Source organism: Mesoplodon mirus (assembly GCF_964341445.2).
Source record: "Mesoplodon mirus genome assembly, chromosome: 4".
In the NCBI taxonomy this organism is placed as follows: Eukaryota; Metazoa; Chordata; class Mammalia; order Artiodactyla; family Ziphiidae; genus Mesoplodon; species Mesoplodon mirus.
In genome coordinates, this window is record NC_138979.1 from 104,883,032 (window position 1) to 104,897,848 (window position 14,817).

General features: G+C 53.2%; 1 protein-coding gene across 2 annotated transcripts; it reads right to left on the reverse strand.

Moving 5' to 3' along the window:
* Positions 1-833: 833 nt before the first annotated feature.
* On the reverse strand, positions 834-14,417 carry IVD (isovaleryl-CoA dehydrogenase). Of its 2 annotated transcripts, none has more exons than XM_082619163.1 (12): positions 14,217-14,417; positions 12,459-12,548; positions 12,170-12,221; positions 9,957-10,126; positions 8,911-9,004; positions 8,570-8,706; positions 6,763-6,859; positions 5,351-5,444; positions 4,787-4,868; positions 3,988-4,092; positions 3,832-3,876; positions 834-2,809 (listed from the first exon to the last, which is right to left on the reverse strand). In XM_082619163.1, the coding sequence occupies exons 1-12, from the start codon at positions 14,367-14,369 to the stop codon at positions 2,765-2,767; spliced, it is 1,164 nt and encodes a 387-aa protein (XP_082475289.1). In that variant the 5' UTR covers positions 14,370-14,417; the 3' UTR covers positions 834-2,764. The 2 variants fall into 2 exon arrangements, with proteins under 2 accessions (XP_082475289.1, XP_082475288.1); XM_082619162.1 differs by having other exon boundaries at positions 3,804-3,876; positions 14,217-14,416.
* Positions 14,418-14,817: the final 400 nt, after the last annotated feature.

Consider the following 14,817-nt stretch of genomic DNA (forward strand, 5'->3'; position numbering starts at 1 on the left):
GAGCCGGGCTCCGCTGCGGGTGCGGCGCCACGCGGGAGGGGGACAGAGGGAGGACCCTGGACCCTGGACCTGTCCTAGGCTGGGGGTCGCGGCTAACCGTCCTGGGTTAGCCGGGCGGGGCGTGGACTGGGCGTCCGCCCCAAAATAAAAAAGAGGCGCCCTTTCTCAGCCCCAACGCCTAGCTGACGCCAGCGCTGGCTCCACGTCTGGGCGTGGCCGGTTCACCTAGCGTTTTTTCGGGTACCGTGGGCAACTCACCGGTCTTCCGGAAGCGGGCCCTGCGCAACCTTGTCTCCTGCACCGGGTTGTCGGGATCAAGGAGCTAATATGTCAGTATGAGACTTGAGAGGTCTATATAGGTGAGGGATTGTCATTGCCAGGTTATATGGGTTTAGAATTGGGACTCAGGCCTCTGGAGGAGTGTCCTCTAGGCCCCAGATCAGCTGTTCTAAAAGGTTGCCTGTGCCTTATAATTACCCCTGGGGATGTGATTAGGTCTGGGGCCCATCCAGGAATCTGGGGTTTTTACAGGTTGCTAAATTCTGATAAAGGGTGTGCCCAGGCCACACTTGGAAAACCATTCCCTTAGCTTCTGTTGCCATCTGACGGGGCAAACAGTAGGAAAACAAAGAATGGGGTGGTAGTCAACAGGGGAGCTGGGCTGATAGTGACCTGCCTAAAATTGGAGTGGAATGAGGCAGCCCCAGGAAGGAGTGGTGCTGGCAGCTGGTACTGCAGAATTGCACAATGCACATAAACAACCCCAAATTCCAAGAACCAGTGCCCCCTGCTCTCCCATCATTCATGACTCAGGCTACACTTTTTTGGCTTTATTTTATAACATTTCTATTTCACATATAGCATTGGGAGAATAATCATCCTCCCCAAGTTGGTGGCAGAGCTCCGTTACCCACACTGAGTGGATGAAACATCCCATTCTGGACATCTTCAGGCTGTTCGTTCCAGCTACACTTTATAACCAGCAAGACCACCATTTTAGCCACATTCATCTCCAACATAGTAGGGAGCAGGGTGGGGAAGTGAAAGGACAGGGTCACAAGCCCCTCAGGATAGGACTAGGCTGGGGCTGGTAAGGAGCTAGCTCCACCTGTCACAAGCATCAGGCTGGGAACAGCTCTTGGCTATAGGCCAGGACCAAAAGTCAGAACAGGCGCCGCTGGGCTGAGGGCCAAGAAAACCAGTTCTCTTTTAGGGAATTAGATGGGGTGGGACAACCCAAAACTGTCCCACTCTGACTGTGCTCCATCCAGGCGGCCGTGTAGTAGGGCCCCAGGCTGGCATTCTCAGAACCCCTATTTCTGCTGATCTGGATTCTAGCTCCAGTTCTGACCTTGGGAAAATCAAATTGTCTTGATCTTTCAAAAAACATGGGGATGGTTTCCAGAAACTTACGAGCTTCCTTCTAGCTCCAAGACTCTTACCGCTCCCTCCTTTCTTTAAAAAATCACTGGGAGGGGCTTCCCTGGTGGCGCGGTGGTTGAGAGTCCGTCTGCCGATGCAGGGGACGCGGGTTCGTGCCCCGGTCCGGGAGGATCCCACATGCCGCGGAGCGGCTAGGCCCGTGAGCCATGGCCGCTGAGTCTGCGCGTCCGGAGCCTGTGCTCCGCGGCGGGAGAGGCCACAGCGGTGAGGGACCCGCGTACCGCAAAAAAAAAAAAAAAAAAATCACTGGGAGATCTGGAAAAGGGAGGTTGAGAACTCCTCTATCCTAAGGGCTGATTCCACCCCTGTGTCCCCTATCACCAATGAGCAGGCTGAAGGGCCAGAAGCAGGACCCGGACCAGCCACTCTCCAAGGACATAGGGCTGGAGCCAGACAGAAGGCAGTAGCAAGTAGACTGCTTCTCCCCCAAAACACCAGTTTAGAAGCAGATGGGTTTGCTTCACGAAATGTTTAATACAAAATGGCAGCAGCCACTGTGCAGTTGTAACAAAATTAGCCATAGGGTGTCCAGAGAAATGTATGCAGGCAGCCTTGGCTGGAGATGAGCCAGCCAACCCAGGCCTGCTGCCCAGTCAGCTGTGGGCTGTCACATGGCCAGGACTGGATGGTGGTGGTGGCAGCGTTGTGCTGGAGGCATTGAGCCCCGTCCTTCATGAGCACGCTGACCTCTGCCCCACCGTGGACTCTGAGTGCCACAGGTGTTCTGAGATGCCTATTCCCAGACCTCTACCCCAGTGGTAGGATTTCAGCTTAAAGAATGAGGGGTGGAGGGGCTGCTGCAGAGGGGGTGCCCACTCACAAGCTGCTGAGAGCTGATGCCTCTAGAAATTGGCAGAAACAGAGGCTAGGTTTGGGGGGTATTTTTCCCCAGAAAGAAAAGAGGCTACCAAGTTCAAATTAAGGAGAGGGGCAATGCTTCTTGTGTACTTGAGCAGAGGGTTCCCTGGCAGAGGCTCACTAGGAAAAAAGGTGCCCCCCCTGGGAGCGGGGGTGGGGCATCAGGCTTGAAGTTAGAGAGCAAGGGCGCAGAGTCACCAAAGCCCTCCCACTGAGCCCCAGAAAAGCCAGCATGCTTCCTGAGGAGTCCATGTTAAGCCGCTGCACACTTTTCCTGGGCCGGTGGGCAGGGCCTGCCTGGAGAAGAGCTTCCACGTCTCTCCTTCCAGAGAAAGGCCTCTAGGTGCTGGGAAAGGGGATGAAGGGTCTTGGAGTTAGTGGAATTCTGCGTTGAAGGCTCTGCCGATGATTAGCCGCCTCACCTCACTGGTCCCAGCCCCGATCTCATACAGCTTGGCATCTCTCAGAAAGCGGCCCATGGGGAAGTCGTTGATGTAGCCATTGCCACCTGCAGCCATGGTTTGGGCACAGAAGAAAGGACAACAGGAAAAGTGCTGGGCAGTGGGCAAAGCAAGGAAAGCAAACAGAAGATCAAATACATAGAAATGGGCTAGGAGGAGAGACTGATTGAAGAGAAGCAGCAAAAGGTGATGAGAGGTTTCCCTGGTGGTGCAGTGGTTAAGAATCCGCCTGCCAGTGCAGGGGACACGGGTTCGAGCCCTGGTCTGGGAAGATCCACATGCCGCGGAGCAGCTAAGCCCGTGCGCCACAACTACTGAGCCTGCGCTCTAGAGCCCGCAAGCCACAACTACTGAGCCCGCATGCTGCAACTACTGAAGCCCACACGCCTAGAGCCCGTGCTCTGCAACAAGAGAAGCCACCGCAATGAGAAGCCCGCGCACCGCAACAAAGAGTAGCCCCCGCTCACCGCAACTAGAGAAAGCCCGTGCACAGCAATGAAGATCCAACATAGCCAAAAATAAATTTTAAAAAAAAAGGTGGTGAGAGGGATGGGGTGGGGATTACCTAATTGTGGGGAGGGTGGACAGGAGGCCGGAAGTCCACTCAGAGTGCTGAGTATGCCAGGCAAAGGTAGGGGAGAACCACTGGCAGACATGGAGAAGGGGGACAAGAAGCTACTGCATAGCACTTACTGGGTGCCAGGCCCAGAGAGGTGAAGTAATTTGCACAAGTCACAAAGCTGGTCAGTGGTAGAGCCAGGATTCAAACCTAGGCCGTCTGGCTCAAGCCTGTGCTCTTAACCACTATGCGGCATTGAAGTGAGGCTGTTCCACCTCTGAGGTGTCTCCTCTTCCCCATTTCCCAGTGTCTATAGGACCAGGCTGGGAGGGTGAGAGGGGGGCACTACTGGAGACAGTAGCAACTTGTGGCCTCTGGCAGTTTTCTTCTTTGCTTTTCCATGTCCTCCCAGTAACTGGGGCAGGAGGAGCCTAAAGGTGCAGCTCAGCTGAAGCACAGGGTGAGGAGTGGGGGCCGCTCACCCAAACACTGGATGCCGTCCAGGGCTACCTGTGTGGCGCACTCGGCTGAGTAAAGAATCACCCCAGCGCAGTCCTGTGGGAGGAGGTTCTGTGTCAGCAGGGCCCCCGCCAGGGCAACACGGAGGGGAGGGGGCCCAGCAACCACCCCTGCCCCGGCGCGCTCTCCTCTGGGCCCAGCCCTTACCTTGGCAGTGCAGTAGCCCTCATCACAGGCCTTGGCGACATTGTAGACGTACTGCCGACAGGCCATGAGGCGGGTGTACATGTCTGCCATCTTCCCCTGCATCAACTGCACACAAAGGGAGCCCACAGGTCAGTGTGCTGGAGACACGCTCCTCTCAGAATCATTCCCTAGTTACCAAAAGCAGGTCAGCAGTAGCAATCTGACAGCCGGGAATGGGGACCCGGGGCACAGAGAGGAGGTGGTGGGACTTGCTTAGGATGACAGACATGGTAGCGGGTCTGGAGTTAAGGCCAGAGAGCTGCTGCTGCATTGTGGACCTGGCCCTCCACTCACATGACCAACCCTCATTACCGACCGTCCTGCAGCCCAGAAAGCGTGACTCAAAATGCTACTCCCTCCCCACAATCTGCTCCCTTCACCCTCCAACCCTACAATGCCTCATTCATTCGTCTCAAACAGGAAGGGAGGTGACATGAGATGAACTGCCTGACAGCTTTCAAAGCCAGGTAGCATGCTGAGGAAGCCTGCACCCCAAGCATTCAAACTCATGTTTTTGTTTTTTTGGCAATGCCCAAAAGGCTTGCGGGATCTTAGTTCCCCAACCAGGGATCGAGCCTGGGCCCCCTGCAGTGGAAGCACGGAGTCCCAACCACTGGACCGACCGCCAGGGCATTCCCTCAAACTCATTTTTTTTGACAAAGGATAGTAAATGCCCACAGCAAGTGCCCTATTTGTTCATTTGTTAAAGAAAACCTGAACCCAACGAAAGAGTACATCTTAACAAAACCATTCCACTCACCTGGAAGTGGCCGATCTTCTGGCCAAAGGCTTCCCTCACATGTAGGTAGGGAATAGCATGGTCGAGGATGGCCTGCATGATCCTGTGGGAAGGAGAGAACACTGGCGAGGGGCCTCGCCGTTACCCCATTGCTGGTTGGGGGGGCAAACGCTAGTGTGGAAAGGCCTGGGGGGCAGCCCAGCAAGACAAGGAGCTGGCATCCCAGGGAGGAGAAAAGGAGCGTGAGGACCCTTGTCAGCCCTGCTCAGTCACCGCGCTGACTGCCCAGCAGTCAGTGCCCCTTCCCCTGAGACCAGGCGAAGTGGCGGGACCCTTCGTAGATGGTTAGAGCTCAGGCGTCTTGCTTCACATCTGAGTAACTAAGCAGGGTGGCTCCTCAGGCCTTTTGTCGGTCACCCAATGATACCTGCCTTCAGTGCAAAGAAAGTAAACGTGAGAGGAAAGGTAATTTTTTTGTCTCCAGGAGCTAAGGTACAGTCTCCCATCGGCCCCAAGGGGAGGGCTGCGGCACCACCAGATGAGGAGGCTACAAGAGCCCAGCTCCCCACCGAGCCTCACACTCACCCGAGGGGCCCACCGGCCAGCACCAGCCGCTCCAGGTCCAGCCCACTCATCAGCACGTAGACGCCCTTACTTCGATGGCCCAGGATGTTGGCAGCTGCAGGGAAAAGTGCTGGTCAGGGGCAAGGGGGCTGTCTACAGCCTCCTCGCTTTTAGAAAAGTTGCTGGGTTTAGTAACGTGGCTCTCTCGCAAGGCATTAAAATATGTTACCTGACCTTCAACTAGGGCTCCAGGTGAGGAAAAGGATGGAGTTTACCACTTCCAGTCAGAAGTGGAGTTTGCTAGCGGGGACATGCTCCCCTCACCCTGCCCCCAACACACACACCATCCCCAAGACCAGACACACAGGCCCAATCCTTAGATCTTCCCCTTCTCTTCTTGAGCTGCCTTGGATGGGAAAGAAGAAAAGCTAGTTTGGTCTAGAAGTCATCCAACCTCTCCCAATTTTTCTTTTTAACACACTTGTGCCCATAAAGGAACCAGAGAATTACTCTTTCCCCCAGGTTGAGTCTGCTCTGGTTAATACTAGCCTCCACCCTCCCCTGGGTGGTCCATGGAAGAGCCTGTCCAGGAGACGGGCCATTCGGTGCTGGTGACAGAAACTGCTGAACACCTCCCCACCCCGGAAGCAAGGACACTGGATGGCCTGGGGAGGTGTGGGCAGGAAGCTGAGTGCAAAGGGTTGACACCACTGACATGTCTTTAATGCTAGTGGAGTTTTTTCCTTGCCAACAAAGAAGGCTCTGCACTGATCGCCCCTCCCTAGATGCTCCTTAAAACTAAAGCACACTTTTCTCAGGTGGCGGATCGTGGGGGAGAGGGATGGTTTATGGCTGAGGCACAGAACCATCCTAACTGGTGATCAAATCTGTGCCCTCCGTCTCATCAGTGCATGACAGGGCTGCTGGCTCTCTCAGGATGTGGCACACTTTCACTTACACTTCAGGGGAGAAATACTTATAAACTGAACTACCTTCCCTTCACCGAGTCCAGCTTCCATCAGTTTATTTAGATGTTTTTTTAGCATTGTTAATGAATACCTCACACAGGCTGTACAGGCAAATGTACATACAAGGAAGTCTGAAGGACGTGAGTGGGTAAGGGCAGATCTTACCTTTCTACTCCAGATACTGGAATACCAGCCCCAGGCACAGTGTGTGGTCCACATAGGAAACACCACCCTTCCCTGAAGCCACAGTAGGGCATACAGCTGCAGGAGCTCTGGCTGGGAAGGACAGCTGTCCAGACTGAGACCAACACCTATGGGCCAGTGGGCAAGGGCACAGTGGCAGGCCCACTGTCTGGCCACATACCATTGGTGAGCTAACAATGGTGAGGCTCTCCAAGCCAGAGATGGGCTTTCTCAGCGTGTGATGGGGTCAGGACAGGGGGTCCCTCATTCTCAGAGACTCACCAGGAACCTCGCAGTCCTCAAAGATTAGCTCACAGGTGTTAGAGCCCCTCATCCCCAGCTTGTCCAGCTTCTTGGAGGTGCTGAAGCCTGGCATACCCTTTATGGGAATAAAAGGTGGCCCTGATTACAGAGCAGTCCCCAAGGGGGCCAAGAAAAGGGAAACCCCTGGGAAGTAACCATCTTTCCATCAAGTCCCTGTATTTGCCTGATACACCAGCGTCTACTCACCAGGCCCCCACTCTGTATGCGACCACCCCATTTCTGGAGGTGCTGCCCCTAACACTCCACTCCAGCCTCCCCTGCTGCTGGCTGCATTCTCCCCAGATCTTGTGAGACCGGTTCTTTCCCAGTGAAGTGCCAGATCCCTGAGGCCTTTCTGACCCTTCCTGGATTTGGTTCCTTTCCTTGGGGGAAATCACTTCTTTTTTTTTTTTTTTTTTTAAGATTTTTAAAAAATTTATTTATTTTTATTGGCTGTATTGGGTCTTTGTTGCTGTGCACAGGCATTCTCTAGTTGCGGCGAGGGGGGCTACTCTTCGTTGCGGTGCGTGGGCTTCTCATTGCTGTGGCTTCTCTTGTTGCAGAGCACGGGCTCTAGGCGCGTGTTGCAGCACGCGGGCTCAGTAGTTGTGGCTTGCGGGCTCTAGAGCGCAGGCTCAGTAGCTGTGGCACACGGGCTTAGTTGCTCCGCGGCATGTGGGATCTTCCCGGACCAGGGCTCGAACCCATGTCCGCTGCATCGGCAGGCGGATTCTCATGTGACACCAGGGAAGCCCCGGGAAATCACTTCTAAGACACTCTCCCCAGGCCACTCAATTCCTTTGCCCCCTTGTTCCTCTGCCACCTGTACCTAATGGAGTCCCACCCCGGGTTCAACTCAACCACCTGTGTGCTCTGACCTGGACTAATCAGATGCAGAACGTGTTGGCATATGCCCATCAGAGCACTGCCAGGTGTTGCTTCCCTCTCCTCTAGGAGAGGAGAGCAGTGTGACTCAACCTGGAGAGTTCCCATCTCAGCCACGCCCTTTGGGCTACTTGGTTTTCTTGTCCTCCAGTCCCATTCCGAAACACTCTCCCCCTCTCCCTATGGAGGGTACTGCAAATCTTTAAAACACTCATTCATGAAACTCTCTACCAACTCCCCTGCCCCCATGGTCACCCCACCCTCCCAGGGGCCCTGGCCTCCTACTTCATGACCATTAGGCAGATGGTTCCTCCACCATCACCATCCCCCACCCGTGCTTCTTCTCCCTCAACTCACCATTGTGCTTTGCTCACTCTCTCTCATGCACCTCACTTTCTCCCTCTCCTATTTTCTTTTCTCTTTACCAAAAAATTTGCTCAGTTCTCTCCCATTCCTAAAAGCAAGCTGAAACTCCCAACTTTTCATTCTAACTCCTGCTGTCTCCCTTGTGCTTTTACTGACAAGACTTGGAAGGTGCAGTCTCCGGTCTCCACCTGCATCTTCACTCATACCCTGGGCTCCCGCGGCTGCTCTCTCCAAGTCCACCAGTGACACCCTGATTGTCAAAGCTGGTGGCCTCCCTTCAGTCCTCATCTTCCTGGACCTCCGGACAGCCTGGCTCTGTGGATGGCTCCACCGTCCTCAGGCTTGACCCCTCCTCCCTGAATTCCACTTTTTGGCCACCCTCCTTTCAGTCTCCATTCCCGTCTCAGCCCCATCCCAGGAGGGAGCCTTGGCAGAGCACACACCCTGATGGTCTCTGCGATCACTTGAAGGAGGTCATCTCTGGTGCCACTTTCAGGAGATAAAAGCCTCCCGCCATACACTCCCCTACACTCACCTTCTCCACAATGAAGGCTGTGATGCCCCGAGAAGCTGGCACAGCAGCCAGATCTGTCTTGGCATAGACAATAAGGACATCAGCATCAGGGCCATTGGTGATCCAGAACTTGTTGCCATTCAGGACATAGTGATCTCCTAAGGACAGGAAGTTGGCTACTTGCATAAGCTGTATGGGCCTGTCTCAACCAGTCAGTTCTCCAGACCTTCTGTTGAGCAAAAAGCTGTCCAGCTGGCAAGTGCTTCTAGAAACCCAGCAGAGGCCACCTCCAATCACTGCTCCCTCACCCCAAAGGTCTGTCCCTCTGCCCACTCCAGCTCTCATATCAAGGGGATCCTCACCTTTCTTTTCTGCTTTCAGCTTCATGGAGACAACATCGGAGCCAGCATTTGTCTCACTCATGGCCAGGGCTCCAACGTATTCACCGCTGATCAGCTGCAAGGAAAACCCCAAAGGGCCTTGTTATGACTTCAGAAATACCCTACAGGGGCTCACTGATACCATGTCTTGCCTGGTCACATGACACCCTTTCCAACTTCTCTCAGATCTGGGCATAGGTAAAGTCCTAGAAGAGAAGCCCCATACCCACAAGCCTGAAGCTTTCTCTTCTATTCCCATTCCCTTTGCAAGGGAAGCTAGTCCTAGGCTTTCATTTCTTAAAATGCTCAGTAAATGTTGTCCAGTGACTGACTCAGGTGTTCTGGCCCTATTTTTAATTTATTTTTTGGCTGTGCCATGCAGCTTGCAAGTCCCCGACCAGGAATCGAACCCACGCCCCCTGCATTGGAAGCATGGAGTCTTAACCACTGGACCACCAGGGAAGTTCCTATTTTTAATTTTTTTGATTGAAGTATTTTATTTTTTTTTTAGTGTCATATTTTAGTTTTTTATTTTCTTAATTTATTTTTAATTTATTTTTGGCTGTGTTGGGCCTTCGTTGCTGAGCGGGATTTCTCTAGTTGTGGAGAACGGGGACTACTCTTCATTGCAGTGCGCGGGCTTCTCATTGCAGTGGCTTCTCTTGTTGTGGAGCACGGGCTCTAAGCACGCGGGCTTCAGTAGTTGTGGCTCGTGGGCTCTAGAGCACAGGCTCAGTAGTTGTGGCGCACGGGCTTAGTTGCTCCACGGCACGTGGGAGCATCTCGGACCAGGGCTCGAACCCGTGTCCCCTGCATTGGCAGGCGTATTCTTAACCACTGCACCACCAGGGAAGCCCTGACTGAAATATTTTAAAACAAATCCCTGACCCCTTCCTAGCCCTATCAGTTTCAGGGCAGCAGCATGCTACAGAAAGCAAGGCTGACCAGCCCTCCCCAATGGGGGAGAAGCCTCGTGGCTGGTGGTTGAGTCATGCGATCAGCGTGTTTCTCCAACCCCATTTCCTCACCTTGGGGAGGTACTTCTCCTTCTGGGCCTCGTTTCCATTACGAACAATTTGGTTGAGGCAGAGGTTGGAGTGGGCACCGTAACTGAGACCCACTGCTCCAGAGACTCGGGATATCTCCTCCATCACCAGCACGTGTTCCAGGTAGCCCAGGCCGGAGCCGCCATACTGAACTAGGGGTCGGGGTAGGGGGCGCAGGGGAGTGGAAAAGGCAGCCCAGTTAAATGAGGACACTGAGAGGAATCTTACATTTATTTGCAGTAGAGGAACACTCTTATAGCACCTATTGCAAGTTCCCTCTAGCAAGGTCAACAGGTGGATGCTGTGGACCCTGCTTGCAAGCTCACAGAATTGGTTTTGCCGGCTGCTGCCTCTGGTCAGCTGAGGCATGGTTCAGAAAACAGTCATTGCAACTCCTGCTCTATCCCAAACATTTAAAAAAATATACTTTATTTATTTGGCCACGCCACGCAGCTTTTGGGATCTTAGCTCCCCAGCCAGGGATTGAACCCAGGCCCTTGGCAGTGAAAGCGCAGAGTCCTAACCACTGGACCGCCAGGGAATTCCCTATCCCAGACGGACCTCTTAATGAAGACAAGAAGACCTGAGCACCCACTGTTCGGAAAGCTACAGAAGTGCCGACGCTGATGAACAAATGAAGCAAGAGGACCTGGGGTTTATCAGAGAAACACAAAGAGGGAAGGTCAAAGCACTAAGATGAGATACAAAGCAGAGGATGTGCATGCAGAAGCCCTGAGGAAGATGAGAGCTTCATAGCGTAGGTTTGGACCTAAAGAAGCAGGACTGGTAATGGAATAGGAGAGCTGCAGCCTGAGAGGAAGTCTGGAGAGGGCAGAAGAGATGCTGGGAGGGAATTTCAGAACTCCTCATAAAAAATGTGGGGTTTTTTCCTCGGCAGCAGATCCAAAATCAAAGAGGCTGGGTTACCTGGTGCCAGCCTCCCCTCCCTCCACCCTCCTGTCTGGGTAAACCCTGGCAAGGCCCTCTGTGTATGTTCACTCTGACCAAGAAGTCAGGCTGGTCCTTGGCTCTAGGGAAGGGTTAGCCCAACCTGCACGACTCCAGGAAGGAAAGGCCACGGGCAGGTAACGTTAGAAACTGCTACCAGGACACCATGTGGAAACCAGAACTCATGTCTGGCTTTCTTTTCAAGGTTCTCCCTGGATAGGGTTTTCATCTGATTCCTATCTGCCTCTTTCTTCCATTAACTAGCATCTGATTCAGAAGAATATTCTTTATGGGGGCTCATAAACCCCCAAGACACAGTGGGAGAAAGAGTCTTGTTTGAGAGTTCCCAGCAACTTTCCCCATACTATTGTACGTTAAGATAGTCTAAATTAATTTTTAAGTGGTTACATCATTACTCATGATGTAACTTTGTACGATCAGCTTAAATCCCAGGAACTGTCTCCAAGTGGTGAGGGGAGGATGTAAGGAGAGAATACTGTGGTCCACTGCTACTCTAATGCCCAGTGAACATAGGCCAAAGCAGGGTGGGCTGTCTAGGCTTTGGCTGGCGAGGCCATAGGCTCACTTCTTTACAAGGCACCGCAAGCCAGGCCTGGCCTTTGCTCTAGAGGCCAACATCTGAAACAAAGCCCACCAGCTCCCTGCCCTCTCCCACTGGAAACAAGTAGTAAGACCCACAGGGGACTCTGGACAGGCCCAGGGACAGCCTGTTAAATACCTCATCTGGCCACCTCACTGTGGAGGCTCAGACAGGCATCCGTCTCCCCTATACCTCCGTCTGCTTCCGAATGAGCTCTAGGGCCAAGCTGTGGGCAGAGAACACAGGCATCCCCCCCAGGAACACAATGTCCTGAGTGGTACTGCCTCGATGCTACTGGTAGGGCAGAGCTTAGGGATTATGCAAGGCAATAAGACTGAGGTACTAAGATCACTGCTTGATCTGGAGTTTTCTAAACTCCCCAGATCACCTGGGGAACTTGTTAAGCATACAGAGTTCAAAAGTCTGGGTGACCCAAGTGAACCACACTGACCTAAATCCTTTGCCTTGTTAACATAACTGCCTAAAGAAACAGAAGAGTTTACTCTTCACTGGGCACTTTCTCAGCTCCAAGTGGGAAGAGACTCTGGTTTCTCCGAGATCTTTCTTCTCCTTTCCTGCTTCTTTTGGGAATGGTTTTAAAGGGCATGCAAGAAAAGTTCTCTGTAGGGAAAGAAACCATACTCACCAGGGGCTGTGACACCCAAGACTCCCAGGTTCCCCAGCTGCTTCCAAAACTCCTGCCAACAGAATAGAGTGAGTGTAGTGGGTGGTGAGAAAGCAGCCAGTCACAGGGGCCTGGCATATCTGGAACAACAAGACCCAAGGGCTTCACAGAAAGGGGCTGCATTCTTAGGGAGCTTTCATTTACCAGAAGACTGTGAGAGCTCTGCCAGGCAGCAGTGCAATTCCCAGGCCACCCCAGCCCAGCTCCCAGTCTGCCCTCTGTCCCCCTCAGAGTGGGCCCCACCACTCACTCGCAGGTTCTTGAACTCATTGCTCCGATCAATCTCCTGGGCATGGGGTGCTAGATGCTCCTGAAGGAATTTAGCCATGGTCTGACGAAGCTAGAGGCAGAGAGGTGGACAGATGCTGCTGAAACGATACATAATTGCCCCTGAGGACAGCGTCTCCACTACTGAGGACACCTTCAGGAAAATGGGACACAAGTAACCTCACCAAAGAGCATCAAACTGAAACTTAGAGGCCCCACCAGTTTATGCTTCCTCAGAGATGATCTTCCCCTCTCTCTCTGAAGATTATTTCTTTTTATTTATTTATTTATTTATGTATTTATTTGGCTGCGCCAGGTCTTTAGTTGCGGCATAGGGGATTTTTTAGTTGTAGCCTGTGGGATCTAGTTCCCTGACCAGGGATCGAACCCGGGTCCCCTGCATTGGGAGCGCAGAGTCTTAACCACTGGACCACAAGGGAAGTTCCTGAAGATTATTTCTTAAATGTCACTCCCCTACATAAATCATTCCATGGTTTTCCATTGTCCTTAAAAGACAAACTCCTGGGCTTCCTTGGTGGTGCAGTGCTCGAGAGTCTGCCTGACGATGCAGGGGACACAGGTTCGTGCCCCGGTCTGGGAAGATCCCACATGCCGTGGAGTGGCTACCGTGAGCCATGGCCGCTGAGCCTGTGCGTCCGGAGCCTGTGCTCTGCAACGGGAGAGGCCACAACAGTGAGAGGCCCGCGTACCGCAGGAAAAAAAAAAAAAAAAAAAAGACAAACTCCTTATATATGTATATGTATAACTGAATCACTTTGCTGTACACCTGAAACTAACACATTGTAAATTAACTATGCTTCTTTTTTTTTTTTAACCATTAAAAAAAAATTAAGACAAACTCCTTATCCAGGACTGGAAGGCCCCGTGTGAGGTGACCTCTGCAGCCTATGCAGCCTTCCCCAGTACCTTTCTCATCCCCCACTCACTGTGCTCCAGCCACGCCCCCTTCAGTTCTTGGCACGTGTCAGGCTCCTTTTTGTCCCTGAGCCTTTGGGTAAAAGGGATTATTCAAAAGAGATTAGAAACTCCTTTTGTCAGGAAAGTTTGAGAACTAGGATTGAACACTTTCTGCCTGAGGTGATTCAAAACTCTGTCTGCTGACTGTAAATGCAAGTGGACTTTGGGGTTCTGGGCAAGCTCAGGCACTTGCTTAGAGCCACAGGAGAATCACGTTCCCCGGGAACTCCAAGCCAGTGTCCAAGTGAACAGTCTCCTTCCCCCAGGAATGGCTCTGGTTCAGCCCCATTTGTAACAACATCTTTCAAGTTTTTTTTCAACTATGTGGTTTGACCCGATAGGTTGAAGAATTATAGCACGGACTACACTGTGAATTTCAACTCCACCCCCAAGGTGTGTATTTGAAAAAGATTCCGTGGTGATGATTAACCAGGTTTGAGAACCACAGCCGTAGTCAGTATTGAGGTGTAAGAAGACTTCAGACAGATTGAGGGCCCTTTTGCCACACGCGGGTAGTCCTGCCAATCCTCCACCAAAACACCTCCGGCCCCACCATACCCGGTCTCCCAGGAGCGTTCCTATCCTCGACTCCTCGTCTAACTCCGGCAACCGGGCCTTGCTGCCGCCAGAGGGGAGACTGGGGCCCGCGGCCGCCCCCGCGCTGGCGCTCCTACAGCCCCCGGATCACGGGCGCTGGGTAGAAGAGCGCCAGGGAGACCACCGAGCACGGAAAATGGTCCGGGAGGGGGGTCAGGCTCCCTACCTTCTTCTGCTCCTCGCTTAGCCCATTGATTGCATCGTCCACGGGCAACAGCGAGTTGGCCCGCTGGGTAATCAGGCCGGCGAGCGGCTGCAGTGGCGGCCGCGGCCTCCAGCTCGCCGCGCGCCGACCCACTAGCCAAGCTACAGTCGCCATCTCGGCCTTGTCCTGGGAGCCTGAGCCCCTGCAGCTGTGAGCGAGTCCTGCGGCGCTCCACCAATCCCCGGCTTCGCTTTCGCCACCCAATCGGCGAGGGGGTGGGTCTCCAGCAGCCAATCACCCTCCACTGTCCGAGGAAAGCCGCGCTTTCCCCGGCCACCGCACCAGCCAATCAGCGGTGACCGCCGGCGAACCTACGCCCCGCGAGGCTGGTGTGCTTGCTGGGGGAGATGGACCTGCAGGCGTCATGTCAAGGTTGGGTCTTTTTAAAGTGGACGAGTAGGAAGAGTGTCTTCTTTTTTGAGTTGAGGATAAGTATTCCCCCTGCGTTGAAAATAGCAGTCCCTAAACTGCAGACATCTGTGGGAAAGCAAGTGTTAAAATAGCAAAAGGAAAAGCCCCGAATGCCCCTTGCTTGGCAATACATTGTTAAAGCAAATCGGGG

Bases quoted from the DNA above. Each gene is read 5' to 3' on its own strand.
- IVD (XM_082619162.1), bottom strand. From the start codon at position 14,369: ATGGCGACTGTAGCTTGGCTAGTGGGTCGGCGCGCGGCGAGCTGGAGG. The intron at 10,127-12,169 runs GTGAGTATGGTT...CCCGACCCCTAG, and splicing joins CTTGGGTGTCACAGCCCCTG to TTCAGTATGGCGGCTCCGGC. The intron at 6,860-8,569 runs GTGAGTGTAGGG...ATTCCCATAAAG, and splicing joins CAGCCTTCATTGTGGAGAAG to GGTATGCCAGGCTTCAGCAC.